This window comes from Camellia sinensis, chromosome 11, assembly GCF_055761805.1.
Source record: "Camellia sinensis isolate YWXY chromosome 11, ASM5576180v1, whole genome shotgun sequence".
NCBI classification, from domain to species: Eukaryota; Viridiplantae; Streptophyta; class Magnoliopsida; order Ericales; family Theaceae; genus Camellia; species Camellia sinensis.
In genome coordinates this window covers 101781570-101796219 of record NC_138971.1, presented here as the reverse complement: position 1 = coordinate 101796219, position 14650 = coordinate 101781570, and the positions used below count along the sequence as shown (strand labels likewise).

General features: G+C 30.8%; 1 protein-coding gene across 1 annotated transcript; it reads left to right on the top strand.

Moving 5' to 3' along the window:
* The first annotated feature begins 147 nt into the window (after positions 1–147).
* Positions 148–4386, top strand: LOC114288185 (sphinganine C4-monooxygenase 1). The gene is made up of 2 exons (XM_028231668.2): positions 148–813; positions 3628–4386. Exons 1-2 carry the CDS (start codon positions 583–585, stop codon positions 4180–4182), a joined length of 786 nt encoding a protein of 261 aa, XP_028087469.2. The 5' UTR covers positions 148–582; the 3' UTR covers positions 4183–4386.
* Positions 4387–14650: the final 10264 nt, after the last annotated feature.

Sequence of the window (14650 nt, the reverse complement as noted above, 5' to 3'; positions counted from 1 at the left end):
AGTTAAAAACCAACTAAAACTTGTCACATCACCTCTCTACTTTTCTGTACATTTTTTTATAAAAAACCAAAAAATTACTAAAATAACGTGTTCCCAAACCAGCCTTAGTCTATATTAACACCACCGATACAAGTACATGCAGATCTTAATCAAAGTCAATTGCACAGTTTTCATCAAAAATCTTTTGGAATTTCCCTTTTTTAACATCAAAATCCAACCCTGGTTTTAACGACCCTCCAAACCCTACTCATTGTTTGTTTGTACTTTGTACCAACCTACCATTTTTTTTTAAATTTTTAAATTTTTTATAATACAAAAGCAAAACTATAAGAATATCTCTTCATCTTTCTCTGCTTCTTCGTCTTCCATTTACTAAAAAACAGAGACCAGATTGATCAATCGACGTCTAGGGTTTGGGGATTTTCAATTCAATTGGGGTTTTTTTTTCTCAATTCTTTTGAAATCCCCCCCACACCACCAAACCTTTGATTTGATTTTTCTCTGCGTCCCTGTTTCTATCTCTCTCTGTCTCTCATATTGATTGATATATAGAAATATATATTTATATATATATTATAGGCTATGGAATTCATGGAATTTGGGGTATCAGATGAGTTATTGGGTACTGTGGTTCCGATTTTGGTTTATTGGGTATATTCTGGAATTTATGTTATGTTGGGATCGTTGGAGAATTATCGATTGCATTCGAAAATGGACGAAGATGACAAGAATTTGGTATCTAAATCCACGGTTATCAAAGGTGTTCTTCTTCAACAGATCGTTCAGGCCATCGTTGCTATCCTCTTATTCACCGTACGTCCTGTCCTGTCCTGTTTTAATCTCTTGATTATATATTTCCTTACATTTTCATATTTTGCCTCATTTCATTACACGTTCTTAATTTCAATGAATTGTTATTGTATATGTTTGGTTATAATTAAAAAAATCACTTCATAATATGTGTTGTTTTCCTCTTTTGGGGATTTATGATTGTTGTTGAAGAATCAAGAATCAAGGATAAAAATCTTTATATGTAATGAAACTATATTTGTGGGAAAGACATGTGAGAATGGTGGTATACTTTTTGGGAGATTGAAGAATGGGGAGGGTGTCGGCTAGCAGACGTCTCTCTCTTTCTTTCTAATGACAACTTAAAACCGATATAATAGATTTGGAAGATTGACTCGATAAACTTTTATTTTTACCTGGGTGATATTGAGACATGTCTTGAGAAACAAGGATAATTATCATGCATTTTCAAGTGTGGATGGAAAACAAAATGATGCATCAAGTGAAATGCGATGGTGTGCGCGCTATGCTTAAAGTAATTTATGCTCTGTAGGCAACTACTGCTTGAAGATACTTATTATTTTGTATTAAATTCCATGAAGGGGACTGATGGTTATGTTGCATTCTCAGCAAACTCTAGATTTACCCTATTTTTCCTTACTGGTTCTTCTTTTTGAAAGATTTATCCTATTATATGAATGCTGCATTCAGCTTCTCTCTTACCGTTCTTCTGGTGAATGTATTGTTGAACCCAATCAATTGAGAGAGTTTTCAGGTGTTTCCAAGGAGTACTGAATACATATCTGAATTAGTAAATTTATTCGGAGTATCCAAGGACTTGGGCTGGCCATAGGTTGGTGGGCTTGGGTATGAGAAATGTTGACTTTTCAATAGACCAATACAAGCCTAGGGATGGCGAGTTAACCTGATTACTTGCGTTCCTGGCCTGATTAGGACAGATTTGGGAGAGGCTTAATTGGATTTGGGGTGGGTTCCGGGGTGAAGGATCAAAATATGTTTGGGGGTCATGGCTAGTTGGATGAGTGGTGAACCCTCCTTGCCCAAACCAAATCCATATATATTGGCTATTAGATACCCTAAGTTTGCATCGTGTTTATGTTCATACCCCAATTATACAATCGTCATTTTGGCATTATGGCATTGTATGCACAAAAGGTATTCTCTGTTTCCGTTCTACCACCCAATTATACAATCGCCATTTTGGCATTATGGCATTGTAAGCACAAAAGGTATTCTCTGTTTTCATTCTACCGCCTCCCCTAGTAGTGCTTCTTTCATGTGCCATGGCAAGACATCAGCCCTAACACATTCCTTCTCTAAATTCAGGTTTGTTTTGAATCAGTCATATAGGGATGTGTGTGTGTGTAATATATACACACATATTACCATGCACATATATACACAAATATGTAGAGAGAGCAAGAATGAGGAAGATCAAGATCTATAATACTATTGCTGAGATGACTGATAAGATTCACATCTTTCTTCTATGAAGCACGGACACCTCTCCGAGGGTTGTGTATCAGTGTCGGACATGATGTGGACACGTGTCCGACACGCTGCTGAAAGTGTCCCCCTTTTTTTTTTTATTTTTTTTGCAGCCAGACACGTAAGGGACACGTTTGAGACACCGCAGGGTGAAAATCATAATTTATGAAACTTCAAGTGGGGGTCAATTTGTAAAAAACAAAAATTAAACAAGTGGGGGTCCATTTGTTTAAAAAAAAAGAAAAGAAAAAGTGTTGGCATGTATTTAATTTTTTTTGTGGGGGGTACAATTCCTTGTTTCCTTTTTCTTTTCATAGGCAAAAGTGTTGCAATATGAATGCCGCATTATGAGATTTTTTTTGTCATTTGAAATTCACATGAATTAGATCATTTGGTATAATTTTCTTGCGTCTACCTGCATTCTGGTTAACAACATAAGATATAGCTGATGATTGGGTTCAATAATATATTTACCAGAAATGAAATTTGAAACTCTAATGGTGTGTTCTAGTTATCAAGGGAACAACAAAGATTGTTGGTTTTGCTAATAACGTAATAGTGTATTAATCGTTTTCTAATGCTTTAGAATTTATTATTTGATGGAAGTAATGTTTCTACTAGTCGTGTAGCATGGAATCATCAGTGAAATGGAACCTTTTAAGGAGGCCTATAGCTGAACTCCATTCCCAAAAATCAGATAGATCTTATTCATGCAGGAATGATAGTGGTCTGTGTCAATTAGATGCCATTTGGTAAGCAGTTGTGTTGGTTAGAGCTTGCGGATTACTCCCTTCTTGCCTTCTTCTGTTTTGGAATTTTGCATTTTGTTTTTAATTTTGGCAATGGAATAAATGGATCATAATACTATTTTAGTTTTAAGAATGATTCGTTGAAGGTAATTGTGATATTTTTTAATAGCTTTTTTTTATCTATTGGCAGCAGTGATGCATGCCGCCTCATGTTGGAGCTTTAATTATAGAGTTGAGTCAAATAGAGGATGAATGAAAAATGTTCGATAATTCTCCTTGATTTTTATTTAAAAATCATATTCTTGTTCATCTAATCAAGTTCAATCTCTCTTCTTCTATACTTGTGTCTTTCTGTTTAATGTTAGGCACACTTTTTGCAAAGTGCATGATTGTTCTGATATTTTTGTTGACAGTAGGAGGTTTCAACAGTGAAAAGAGTAGACATTGACATTGATATACTAACATGTTTGTACTTTTCTCAGCATTTATTCTAATTCTTGATTAATTGCTGGTTTAGGCATGAATCATGATTGGAAGATGGTTATTTTGATTTGTAATATGCAGTCTTGTTTGTGTATAGGTCACTGCAAATGACAGTGAGGCTGGCACAGTTCAAAAGCGTTCTCTGATTGTTCTCCTTAGACAATTCTTTATTGCAATGTTGGTTTTAGACACATGGCAGTATTTCATGCATAGGTATATGCATGATAACAAGTTCTTGTACCGCCATATCCATTCTCAACATCACCGCCTTGTGGTCCCATACTCATTCGGAGCTCTATATAACCACCCAGTAGAGGGTCTTCTCCTCGACACGATTGGTGGTGCACTATCATTCCTCCTCTCCGGCATGTCTCCTCGAACTTCCATCTTCTTCTTCTCCTTCGCTACGATCAAAACAGTCGATGACCATTGTGGGCTTTGGCTCCCAGGGAACCTCTTCCATCTCTTCTTTAGAAACAACAGTGCCTATCACGATATTCACCACCAACTTTATGGAAGCAAATACAACTTTTCGCAGCCATTCTTTGTCATGTGGGATAGAATTCTTGGCACTTACATGCCTTATTCACTTGAGAAGAGAGCAGGTGGAGGACTTCAAGCTAGACCCTCTGAAGATTGCAAGGATAATTGATGAGATTGGATGTTTATTATTGTTTGTTACACATTGTGTACCACTAGTACTAGTTTTTATTTTTTATTTTTCCAGCTGTTGATTGCTTACATGAGTTGTATATATATATATATATATTTGTTGTATTATCGGTTTTCATTTGACCATGTAAGTTTTTGATAATCATCAATAATGGAAGCGAGAGCCGAAATCTTCACCGTGGTTTATGTGGCCTTATCTTTGTCCTGGTTTATGCTTTGGAAGTTTAGAACATTAGGTGGCCATGAGGTCTATCTATTGGGGTGTTTGGTAGAGCTTAAATCCAGCTTATTTCAGCTTTTAGCTTGAATTAAGTGATTTTTGTGTGTTTGGTGTAGCTCAAGTGATCAACTATTAGCTTAAATTAAGTCAAAAAGTGATTATTCTTTGAGTTGGGGAGGAGGTGCTTTTTGATTTAGCTTAAGCGCATAGCTGGGGGGTTTGAGAGGCAAAATGACTTAAAATGCCCCTCACAATTTCAAGTTATTACCAGTGTGCCACGTATATAAGCCAAACTCACTCATTTCTCTCCCTTGCCCGAACCAGAGAGGTGATTTCTAGCGAGGGAGGTGATTTTCGGCAAATCCTAGGTCGGTCTGTCTGTCTCTCTCTCTCTTCGTGTGTGTGTGTATGTGTGTTCGGATTCAAATCTGAAGGAAGACAATCAATTGAGAGTGGCAATCATCGCCTTAGAGAGGCTCGCGGTGGAGAAGGGCGACAGCTTGCTGAAGATCTGGCCTCTGTCGCGACAGCCTCGTCACGATCTGGCCTCCGGCAAGGCTTCTCTGTGTTTTTATCATCGTGATCTGAACCATCGTGATCTCAGAGCTATGGCCGTAGTGATGATCGAAGATGTTACAAAATTTTGGGTTTATCATCGCGATCTGAACATTTCAACCCTAGCTCTCTCTCCCTCTTCGTGATCGACGCCGGTGTGACAACGGCTCTTTCTCTGTGGATCAATCTGAAACCCTAGCGCTGGAGCTAGGGTTTTCAGATTAGGTTTTGTGTGTGTGTGTGTGTGTGTGTGTGAGGAGGTTCAGTGTTTTTTTAATTAAAAAAAAAATTAATGAATAAAAAATAATAATGCTAATTAATTTATAATGAAAAAATGAAAAAAAATTAATTAATGCTAATTAGGCCATTAATGAAAAAAAATAATTTTACTATTAATTGATGCTAATTAGGCCATTAATTGACACTAATTAATTTATAATGAAAAAATGAAATATTTTTACTAAAAATGAAAAAATGAAATATCACTAAAAAAATGATATAAATTGAAAAAAATGAAAAATAAGAAATGAAATAATAAAGAAAAATAATAATAAAGAATTACTAAAAATGAATTGCTATCATAAATAATATTTATCAAATGAATTACTAAAAATGAATTACTAATAAAGAATTACTTTAATAAATAATAATAATAATAATAATAATAATAATAATAATAATAATAATAATAATAATAATTGATGGACAAATTGATACCAATTTTAATAATTGATGAACAAATTAATAATGATAATAATAATTAATAACTGATACTAATTTTAATAATTGATGAGCAAATTGATAATAATAATAATAATAATAATAATAATAATAATAATAATAATAATAATAATAATAATAAAGAAAATAAATACAGATATAAATATTTAAAATGAATATATAAAAAATAATATGTAATGAAATCACAACATTAATATATATTAGAACATGAATATTAATTTTAATAAATTAAACAAAATTAACAAAGAAAGAAGAGAAGAAAAAAAAAAATTAAAAAAAGAAACTATTCTACAGCTTATTTACCAAATACTATTCTGCTGCTTAAATTCATAATCTCACAGCTACACCAAACATGTTGCCAGTTTATGTTCACAGCTGTAAGTTATAATCTGTTAAGTTATAATCTATAATCGTTTTCTCATAACTCTACCAAACGGAGCCTATGTATACTTTCTCCGTTTGGTTATGTTTTCATTTTTTGTTTTTGTTTTTGTTTTTGTTTTCATTTTCTATTTTTTATTAAACATCGAAAACTTACTTGGCGAGCTACTCTGGAGAAAAATTTCTTTGTACGTTTTCTTGGAAAACACTAAGGCTCTGTTTGGTAGAATTTTGTAAATATGATTTGAGAGTATGAGTTGTATTTTGAGTTTGTGAATTGTAAAATTATAATTTGAATGTAGAAAATTTGTTTGGTTATGGTTTTTGAATAGAGTGTTGAATTGAGTGTGAAATTGAGTTTTGAAAGTTTGATTTAACATGTGAAATAAGAAAATTTGTTTAGTTATGAGTTTTGGAAAGAATTTTTAAAACTTAATTCAAATTGTTATAACTCATAACAAAACATACTACTTTCACACTATTAAAAATTCTGACCAACACTCATAACCAAACTCTTTTTAAAATTCAATTAAAAAAATTTATTATTAACAGAAAATAACATTAATCAATTTTTTAATTGAAAATACTACAAAGGAAATAATTTTTTTTCAAAATAAATATTCAAAAAATTTAAATCATAAATATTTAAATAATTTAAATAATCTAAAAAATTTAATAAGTAAAAAATTAAAATAAATATTCAAAAAATTTAAATAATTAAAAATGTTAATATTTTAAATTTAAAAGCAACTCTACACTCAAATCGTAACCAAACACATAAAACAAAACTCAATTAAGAAATTATTTTTAAAACTCATAACCAAACACATAATTTGAAACTCCATATTACTTTCACAACTCTACACTCAAATCGTAACTAAATACATAAAAAAAAAATTAAAATATTTAAAAATATTTTTATAAAATCGAGTTTGAATTTATTTTTATAAAATAGTTTAAAATTTATAAAATTAAAATCGTAATATTTTGAAGTTAAAATATTCAAAAAATTTAAAAATTAAAAAAATCGTAACATATTTAAACATTAAAATATTTAAAATCTTAACAAAATCTCTCTCTCTCATTGTGTGTGTGTGTGTGTTCGGATTCAAATCTGAAGGAAGACAATCGATTGAGAGTGACAATCACCGCCTTAGAGAGGCTCGCGGTGGCGAAGGGTGACAGTTTGCTGAAGATCTGGCCTCCGTCGTGACAACCTCTGTCACGATCTGGCCTCCGGCAAGGCTTCTCTGTGTTTTTATCATCGTGATTTGAACCATCGTGGTCTCGGAGCTATGGCTGTAGTGATGATCGAAGATGTTACCAAATTTTGGGTTTATCATCGCGATCTGAACATTTCAACCCTAGCTTTCTCTCCCTCTTCGTGATCGACGCCGGTGTGACAACGGCTCTTTTTTTGTGGATCAATCTGAAACCCTAGCGCCGGAGCTAGGGTTTTCAGTTTAGGTTTTTTTTTGTGTGTGTGTGTGTGTGTGTGTGGAGGTTAAGTGTTTTTTTAATTAAAAAAATAATAATTAATGAATAAAAAATAATAATGCTAAGTAATTTATAATGAAAAAATGAAAAAAAATTAATTAATGCTAATTAGGCCATTAATGAGAAAAAAATAATTTTACTATTAATTGATGCTAATTAGGCCATTAATTGACACTATTTAATTTATAATGAAAAAATGAAATATTTTTACTAAAAATGAAAAAATGAAATATCACTAAAAAATGATATAAATTGAAAAAAATGAAAAATAATAAATGAATTAATAAAGAATAATAGTAATATGAAAAAAAATAATAAAGAATTACTAAAAATGAATTACTAATAAAGAATTACTATAATAATAATAATAATAATAATAATAATAATAATAATAATAATTGATGGACAAATTGATACTAATTTTAATAATTGATGAACAAATTAATAATGATAATAATAATTAATAATTGATACTAATTTTAATAATTGATGAGCAAATTGATAATAATAATAATAATAATAATAATAATAATAATAATAATAATAATAATAATAATAATAATAATAATAATAATAATAATAAATACAGATATAAATAATTAAAATGAATTTATAAAAAATAATATGTAATGAAATCACAACATTAATATAAATTAGAACATGAATATTAATTTTAATGAATTAATAAATTAAACAAAATTAACAAAGAAAGAAGAGAAGAAAAAAAAAATTAAAAAAAGAAAAGAAAATAAGGTGAAAAAGAAAAGAAAATAAAATAAAATAAAATGAAAAAAAATGTATTATAAATGAAATCATAAATTTTATATCTTATAAGGGCAAAAATGACAATTATACAACAAAAAATTATTTTACAGTTTATTTACCAAATACTACTCTGCTGCTTAAATTCATAATCTCACAGCTGCACCAAATATGTTAGCAGCTTATGTTCATAGCTATAAGTTATAATTTATTAAGATATAATCTATAATCGTTTTCTCACAGCTCTACCAAATGGGGCCTATGTATACTTTCTCCGTTTGGCTATGTTTTCATTTTTTTGTTTTTGATTTTATTTTTTTGTTTTTGTTTTCATTTTCTATTTTTTGTTAAACATCGAAAACTTACTTGGCGAGCTACTTTGGAGAAAAATTTCTTTGTACATTTTTTTGGAAAACACTAAGGCTCTGTTTGGTAGAGTTTTGTAAATATAATTTGGGAGTATGAGTTGTATTTTGAGTTTATGAGTTGTAAAATTATGATTTGAGTGTAGAAAATTTGTTTGGTTATGGTTTTTGAATAAAGTGTTGAATTGAGTTTTGAATTGAGTGTGAAATTGAGTTTTGAAAGTTTGATTTGACATGTGAAGTAAGAAAATTTGTTTGATTATGAGTTTTGGAAAGAGTTTTTAAAACTTAATTCAAATTGTTATAACTCATAACAAAACATACTACTTTCACACTATTGAAAATTCTGATAAACACTCATAACCAAACTCTTTTTAAAATTTAATTAAAAAATTTATTATTAACAGAAAATAACATTAATCAATTTTTTAATTGAAAATACTGCAAAGAAAATAATTTTTTTTTTCAAAATAAATATTCAAAAAATTTAAATCATAAATATTTAAATAATTTAAATAATCTAAAAAATTTAATAAGTAAAAAATTAAAATAAATATTCAAAAAATTTAAATAATTTAAAATGTTAATATTTTAAATTTAAAAACAACTCTACACTCAAATCGTAACCAAACACATAAAACAAAACTCAATTAAGAAATTATTTTTAAAACTCATAACCAAACACATAATTTGAAACTCCATACTACTTTTACAACTCTACACTCAAATCGTAACCAAATACATAACAAAAAAAATTAAAATATTTAAAAATATTTTTATAAAATAGAGTTTGAATTTAATTTTATAAAATATTTTAAAATTTAAAAGATTAAAATCGTAATATTTTGAAATTAAAATATTTAAAAATATTCAAAAAATTTAAAAATTAAAAAAATCGTAACATATTTAAATATTAAAATATTTAGGTGCCGTTTGGTAACACTTACGTTTTCAGTTTTCTGTTTATATTTACAAAAATTTAAAAAACTCAAATAAAAACTTGTTTGATAAAATTTTTGATTTATAAATAAGTGGTCTCAGTTTATAAATTTGGCTAAAAAATGAAAACACAAAAAATGTGTTTCCATTTTGAGTTTTCAATTTTTTTTTTTTTTTTTTACCACCCAACACTAGCCACCACCCGCCACCATTTTCCACCACCGTCTTTCGCCACCACCACCCACCACCCACCCCCACCAGCACCACCACCAGCACCACTACCCACCACCCACCACCCATCTGCCATCCACCCGCCACCACCCACCACTCGCCACTACCATCCACCGACCGCCACCACCACCTACTTGCCACCACCACTCACCACCCACCTGCCACCACCACCATCCACCACCTGCCACCACCAGCCACCCACCACCACCAGCCACCTGCCACTCACCCGCCACCACCACCTACCACTCATCACCACCACCACCATCGCCATCACCCACCACCCACCACCCACCTGCCACCCACCTGCCACCACCACTCGCCACCACCGCGACCACCACTACCCACTCGTTACCACCTACCACCTGCCATCGTCACCCACCCACCAACCACCACCACCTACCCACCACCACTTGCCATTTGCCACCCACCTGCCACCACACGCCACCACCCCGCCACCGTCACCCACCTACCCACCATCACCACCCGCCACCACCCACCACCACCCGCCATCCGCTACCCACCTGCCACCACCATCCACCACCATCACCACCACCACCACCACCACCCACTCGTTACCACCCACCACCCGCCACCGTCACCCACCCACCCACCCACCATCACCACCCGCCACCACCTACCGCCACCCGCCATCCGCCACCCACTCGCTAGCACCCACCACCCGCCACCGTCACCCATCCACTTACCACCACCACCCGCCACCACCACTCACCACCCACTCGCTACCACCCGCTACCACCACCAACCCACCCACCCACCACCACCTACCCACCACCCACCGTCACTACTTTCCACCACCGTCTTCTGCCACCACTTACCACCACTCGCCATTTCTCACTCTTTTTTATATTTTAAATTTTTTAAAAATATTTTGTCAATTACCAAACGCGTTTGTAGTTTATGTTTTTGTAAAAATAAACAAAAAATAAACAAAAATTAGTTTATAAAATTTTTGTAAATATAAACTGAAAACGTAAACGTTACCAAACACACCTTTAAAATCTTAACAAAATCTCTCTCTCTCTGTGTGTGTGTGTGTGTGTGTGTGTGTGTGTTCGGATTCAAATCTGAAAGAAGACAATCGATTGAGAGTGACAATCACCGCCTTAGAGAGGCTCGCAGTGGCGAAGGGCGACGACCTGCTGAAGATCTGGCCTCCGTGGTGACAGCCTCCGTCGTGATTTGGCCTCCGGCAAGGCTTCTCTGTGTTTTTATCATCGTGATCTGAACCATCGTGATCTCGGAGCTATGGCCGTAGTGATGATCGATGTTACAAAATTTTGGGTTTATCATTGCGATATGAACATTTCAACCCTAGCTCTCTCTCCCTCTTCGTGATCGACGCCGGTGTGACAACGGCTCTTTCTCTGTGGATCAATCTGAAACCCTAGCGTCGGAGCTAGGGTTTTCAGTTTAGGTTTTTTTTTTTTGTGTGTGTTTGTGTGTGTGGAGGTTCAGTGTTTTTTTAATTAAAAAAAATAATAATTAATGAATAAAAAATAATAATGCTAATTAATTTATAATGAAAAATGAAAAAAAATTAATTAATGCTAATTAGGCCATTAATAAAAAAACTAATTTTACTATTAATTGATACTAATTAGGCCATTAATTGACACTAATTAATTTATAATGAAAAAATAAAATATTTTTACTAAAAATGAAAAAATGAAATATCACTAAAAAAATGATATAAATTGAAAAAAATGAAAAATAATAAATGAAATAATAAAGAATAATAATAATATGAAAAATAATAATAAAGAATTACTAAAAATGAATTACTATAATAAATAATATTTGTCAAATGAATTACTAAAAATAAATTACTAATAAAGAATTACTATAATAAATAATAATAAAAAATTAATAAAAATAATAATAATAATAATTGATGGACAAATTGATACTAATTTTAATAATTGATGAACAAATTAATAATGATAATAATAATTAATAATTGATACTAATTTTAATAAGTGATGAGAAAATTGATGATAACAATAATAATAATAATAATAATAATAATAATAATAATAATAATAATAATAAAATAAATACAGATATAAATAATTAAAATGAATATATAAAAAATAATATGTAATGAAATCACAACATTAATATAAATTAGAATATGAATATTAATTTTAATGAATTAATAAATTAAACAAAATTAACAAAGAAAGAAGAGAAGAAAAAAAAAAATTAAAAAAAGAAAAGAAAATAAGGTGAAAAAGAAAAGAAAAGAAAAGCAAAAAAAATGAAAAAAAAATGTATTATAAATGAAATCATAAATTTTATATCTTATAAGGGCAAAAATGACAATTATACAACAAAAAACTATTTTACAGCTTATTTACCAAATACTACTCTGCTGCTTAAATTCATAATCTCACAACTGCACCAAACAGATTATTAGTTTATGTTCACAGTTATAAGTTATAATCTGTTAAGTTATAATCTATAATCGTTTTTTCACAGCTCTACCAAATAGGGCTTATGTACACTTTCTTCGTTTGGCTATGTTTTCATTTTTTTATTTTTGTTTTTGTTTTTGTTTTTTTGTTTTTGTTTTCATTTTCTATTTTTTGTTAAACATCGAAAACTTACTTGGCGAGCTACTTTGGAGAAAAATTTCTTTGTACATTTTTTTGAAAAACACTAATTTTTTCTCCCAAATTTTTGAAAATTATATTCACACAAAAATGAAAACGATATAAAAAAGATGAGCGTTTTTTAATTTTTCATTGTTTTTGTTTTGAAAAACATGAAAAAACAAAAATGAAAAAAAAGAACCTAAAACACAACTAAAGTTGCAAAGCTTTGAGACGCTCCACAAATTGATGACGACCTCTGCTGCATCCACACTAATTTCAAGGTGGCTTCTATTTTTATGCACAACTTTTTTTCAACTCACCACTTTTCGGTTGGAAGTTTGAAAATCAACTTCCGAATTGGAAGTTAATTTTTGAATCATGTAATTTTGCTCAGAAATTGATATCCAAATAAAAAGGTGTGAATTATATTAATGGTCCTTTTACTTTGAGTCTTGTGTCATTTTGATTTTTGACTTTTTAATTGTGACATATTTGATCATAAATTTTAAATCTTGTTACAAATAAAAATAATTGAAGATATCATTGTTTAATTTCAAAGGTAAAATTGCTAATTTAATAAAATATTAACTAATTTGACAAAAATAAATGTTAAAAAAATATTTTTGAATTTTTAAAAATTATTTCTATACACTAAAGATAAAATTATGCAAACTTTGATAAATCTTTTAGACATTTATTTATTTATTTTACCAAATTAATTTTTATTATGTATTTGGATGATGATTATGTAATGGGTGATTGTTTTTATTTTCATTAAATTAGATTCTATTTTTTTTTAAAAGTCAAATATGACAATAACTTTGATATCATTATTAAACAAATCTATTAAATCAAAAAATTCAAAACTAAAAACATTTTATATATTAAATATATCGATTACACATTAAAATTCTAACAATCACCCGTTACATAATTACCATCTAAACACATAATAAAAATTAATATGGTAAAACAAACAAACAAATAAATAAATGTCTAAAAAATTTATCAATTTTACATAATTTTATCTTTTGTTAGTAGAAATAATTTTTTAAAATTTACAAATATTTTTTTGACATTTATTTTTGTCCAATTAATTTATATTTTATCAAGTTGACGATTTTTTTCTTGAAATTAAGCAATAATATTTTCAATTGTCCTTATTTGGAACATAATTCAAAATTCAGAGTCAAATGTGTCACGATTAAAAAATTAAGAACTAAAGTGACACGAGTCCCAAACTATAGAGACTGTTAGTGTAATTTGCCCAATAAAAAGGGTAAACTATGATAATATGGTGTGCGGAAATAGTAACTCCCAATATCAAATGCATCCTAGAAATTATTATCTCCAACCTATAGTTGTTTTAATTTGCACACTTAGGCTTGCTTTGACAAGTTAGCAAAAAGTTAGCTTTTAGTTTTTTTTAGCAAAAAAAAAGTTGCTTTTTTACCAAAGTCATTACCTAAAAAGTTAATTTTTTTGGCTAAAAAAATTAAAAATCAATTTTTTACCAACTTCCCAAAACACCACTTAAACTTCATCTTTGTGTAACCTTCACAGTGGTTCTATATCAAGGTTCTAAATCGCGGTATCGGGTAACGTAACGGTATCGATCGCGGAGTATCGGTATCGGTAGTATCGATCGGTACGTATCGGGAATCGGGTGTCGCGGTGGTGAAATTATAAAAATCATTTCAAAGGTTTTTCAACTTTTTCTTTCCCGTACCGGTCCGAACCGGTGAGTATCGGCCCGTCGCGGCTTGTGTAACGGCTTGTGTAACGCTTACAGGCCGATACGTACCGGGACTCGGCCGATACTCCTGCGATTTTTAATCTCAGTGGTATATCGGCCTGTATCCGTCGCGGCACCCCATTTTTCCGATACGTATCGGCCGATACGTAGCGTATCGGCCGATATTTAGAACTATGTTCTATATTCTTTCTTTGTTGCTTTATTTACTACATGATCAGGTTTCATGTTTACTTATTACAGGTTCAGTTTTTCATTTAGAAATGGATGATTTTTTTACTTTCTATTTATAATAAAAGTGGGGCCTACATTATTATTAAGGAGTCGTCATAGTTTCATCAAGGACCACTATAGTATATGCCTTTCATTTCATTGTCTGTCAGTTTTTT

Bases quoted from the DNA above. Each gene is read 5' to 3' on its own strand.
- LOC114288185 (XM_028231668.2), top strand. From the start codon at position 583: ATGGAATTCATGGAATTTGGGGTATCAGATGAGTTATTGGGTACTGTG. The intron at 814-3,627 runs GTACGTCCTGTC...GTTTGTGTATAG, and splicing joins TTGCTATCCTCTTATTCACC to GTCACTGCAAATGACAGTGA.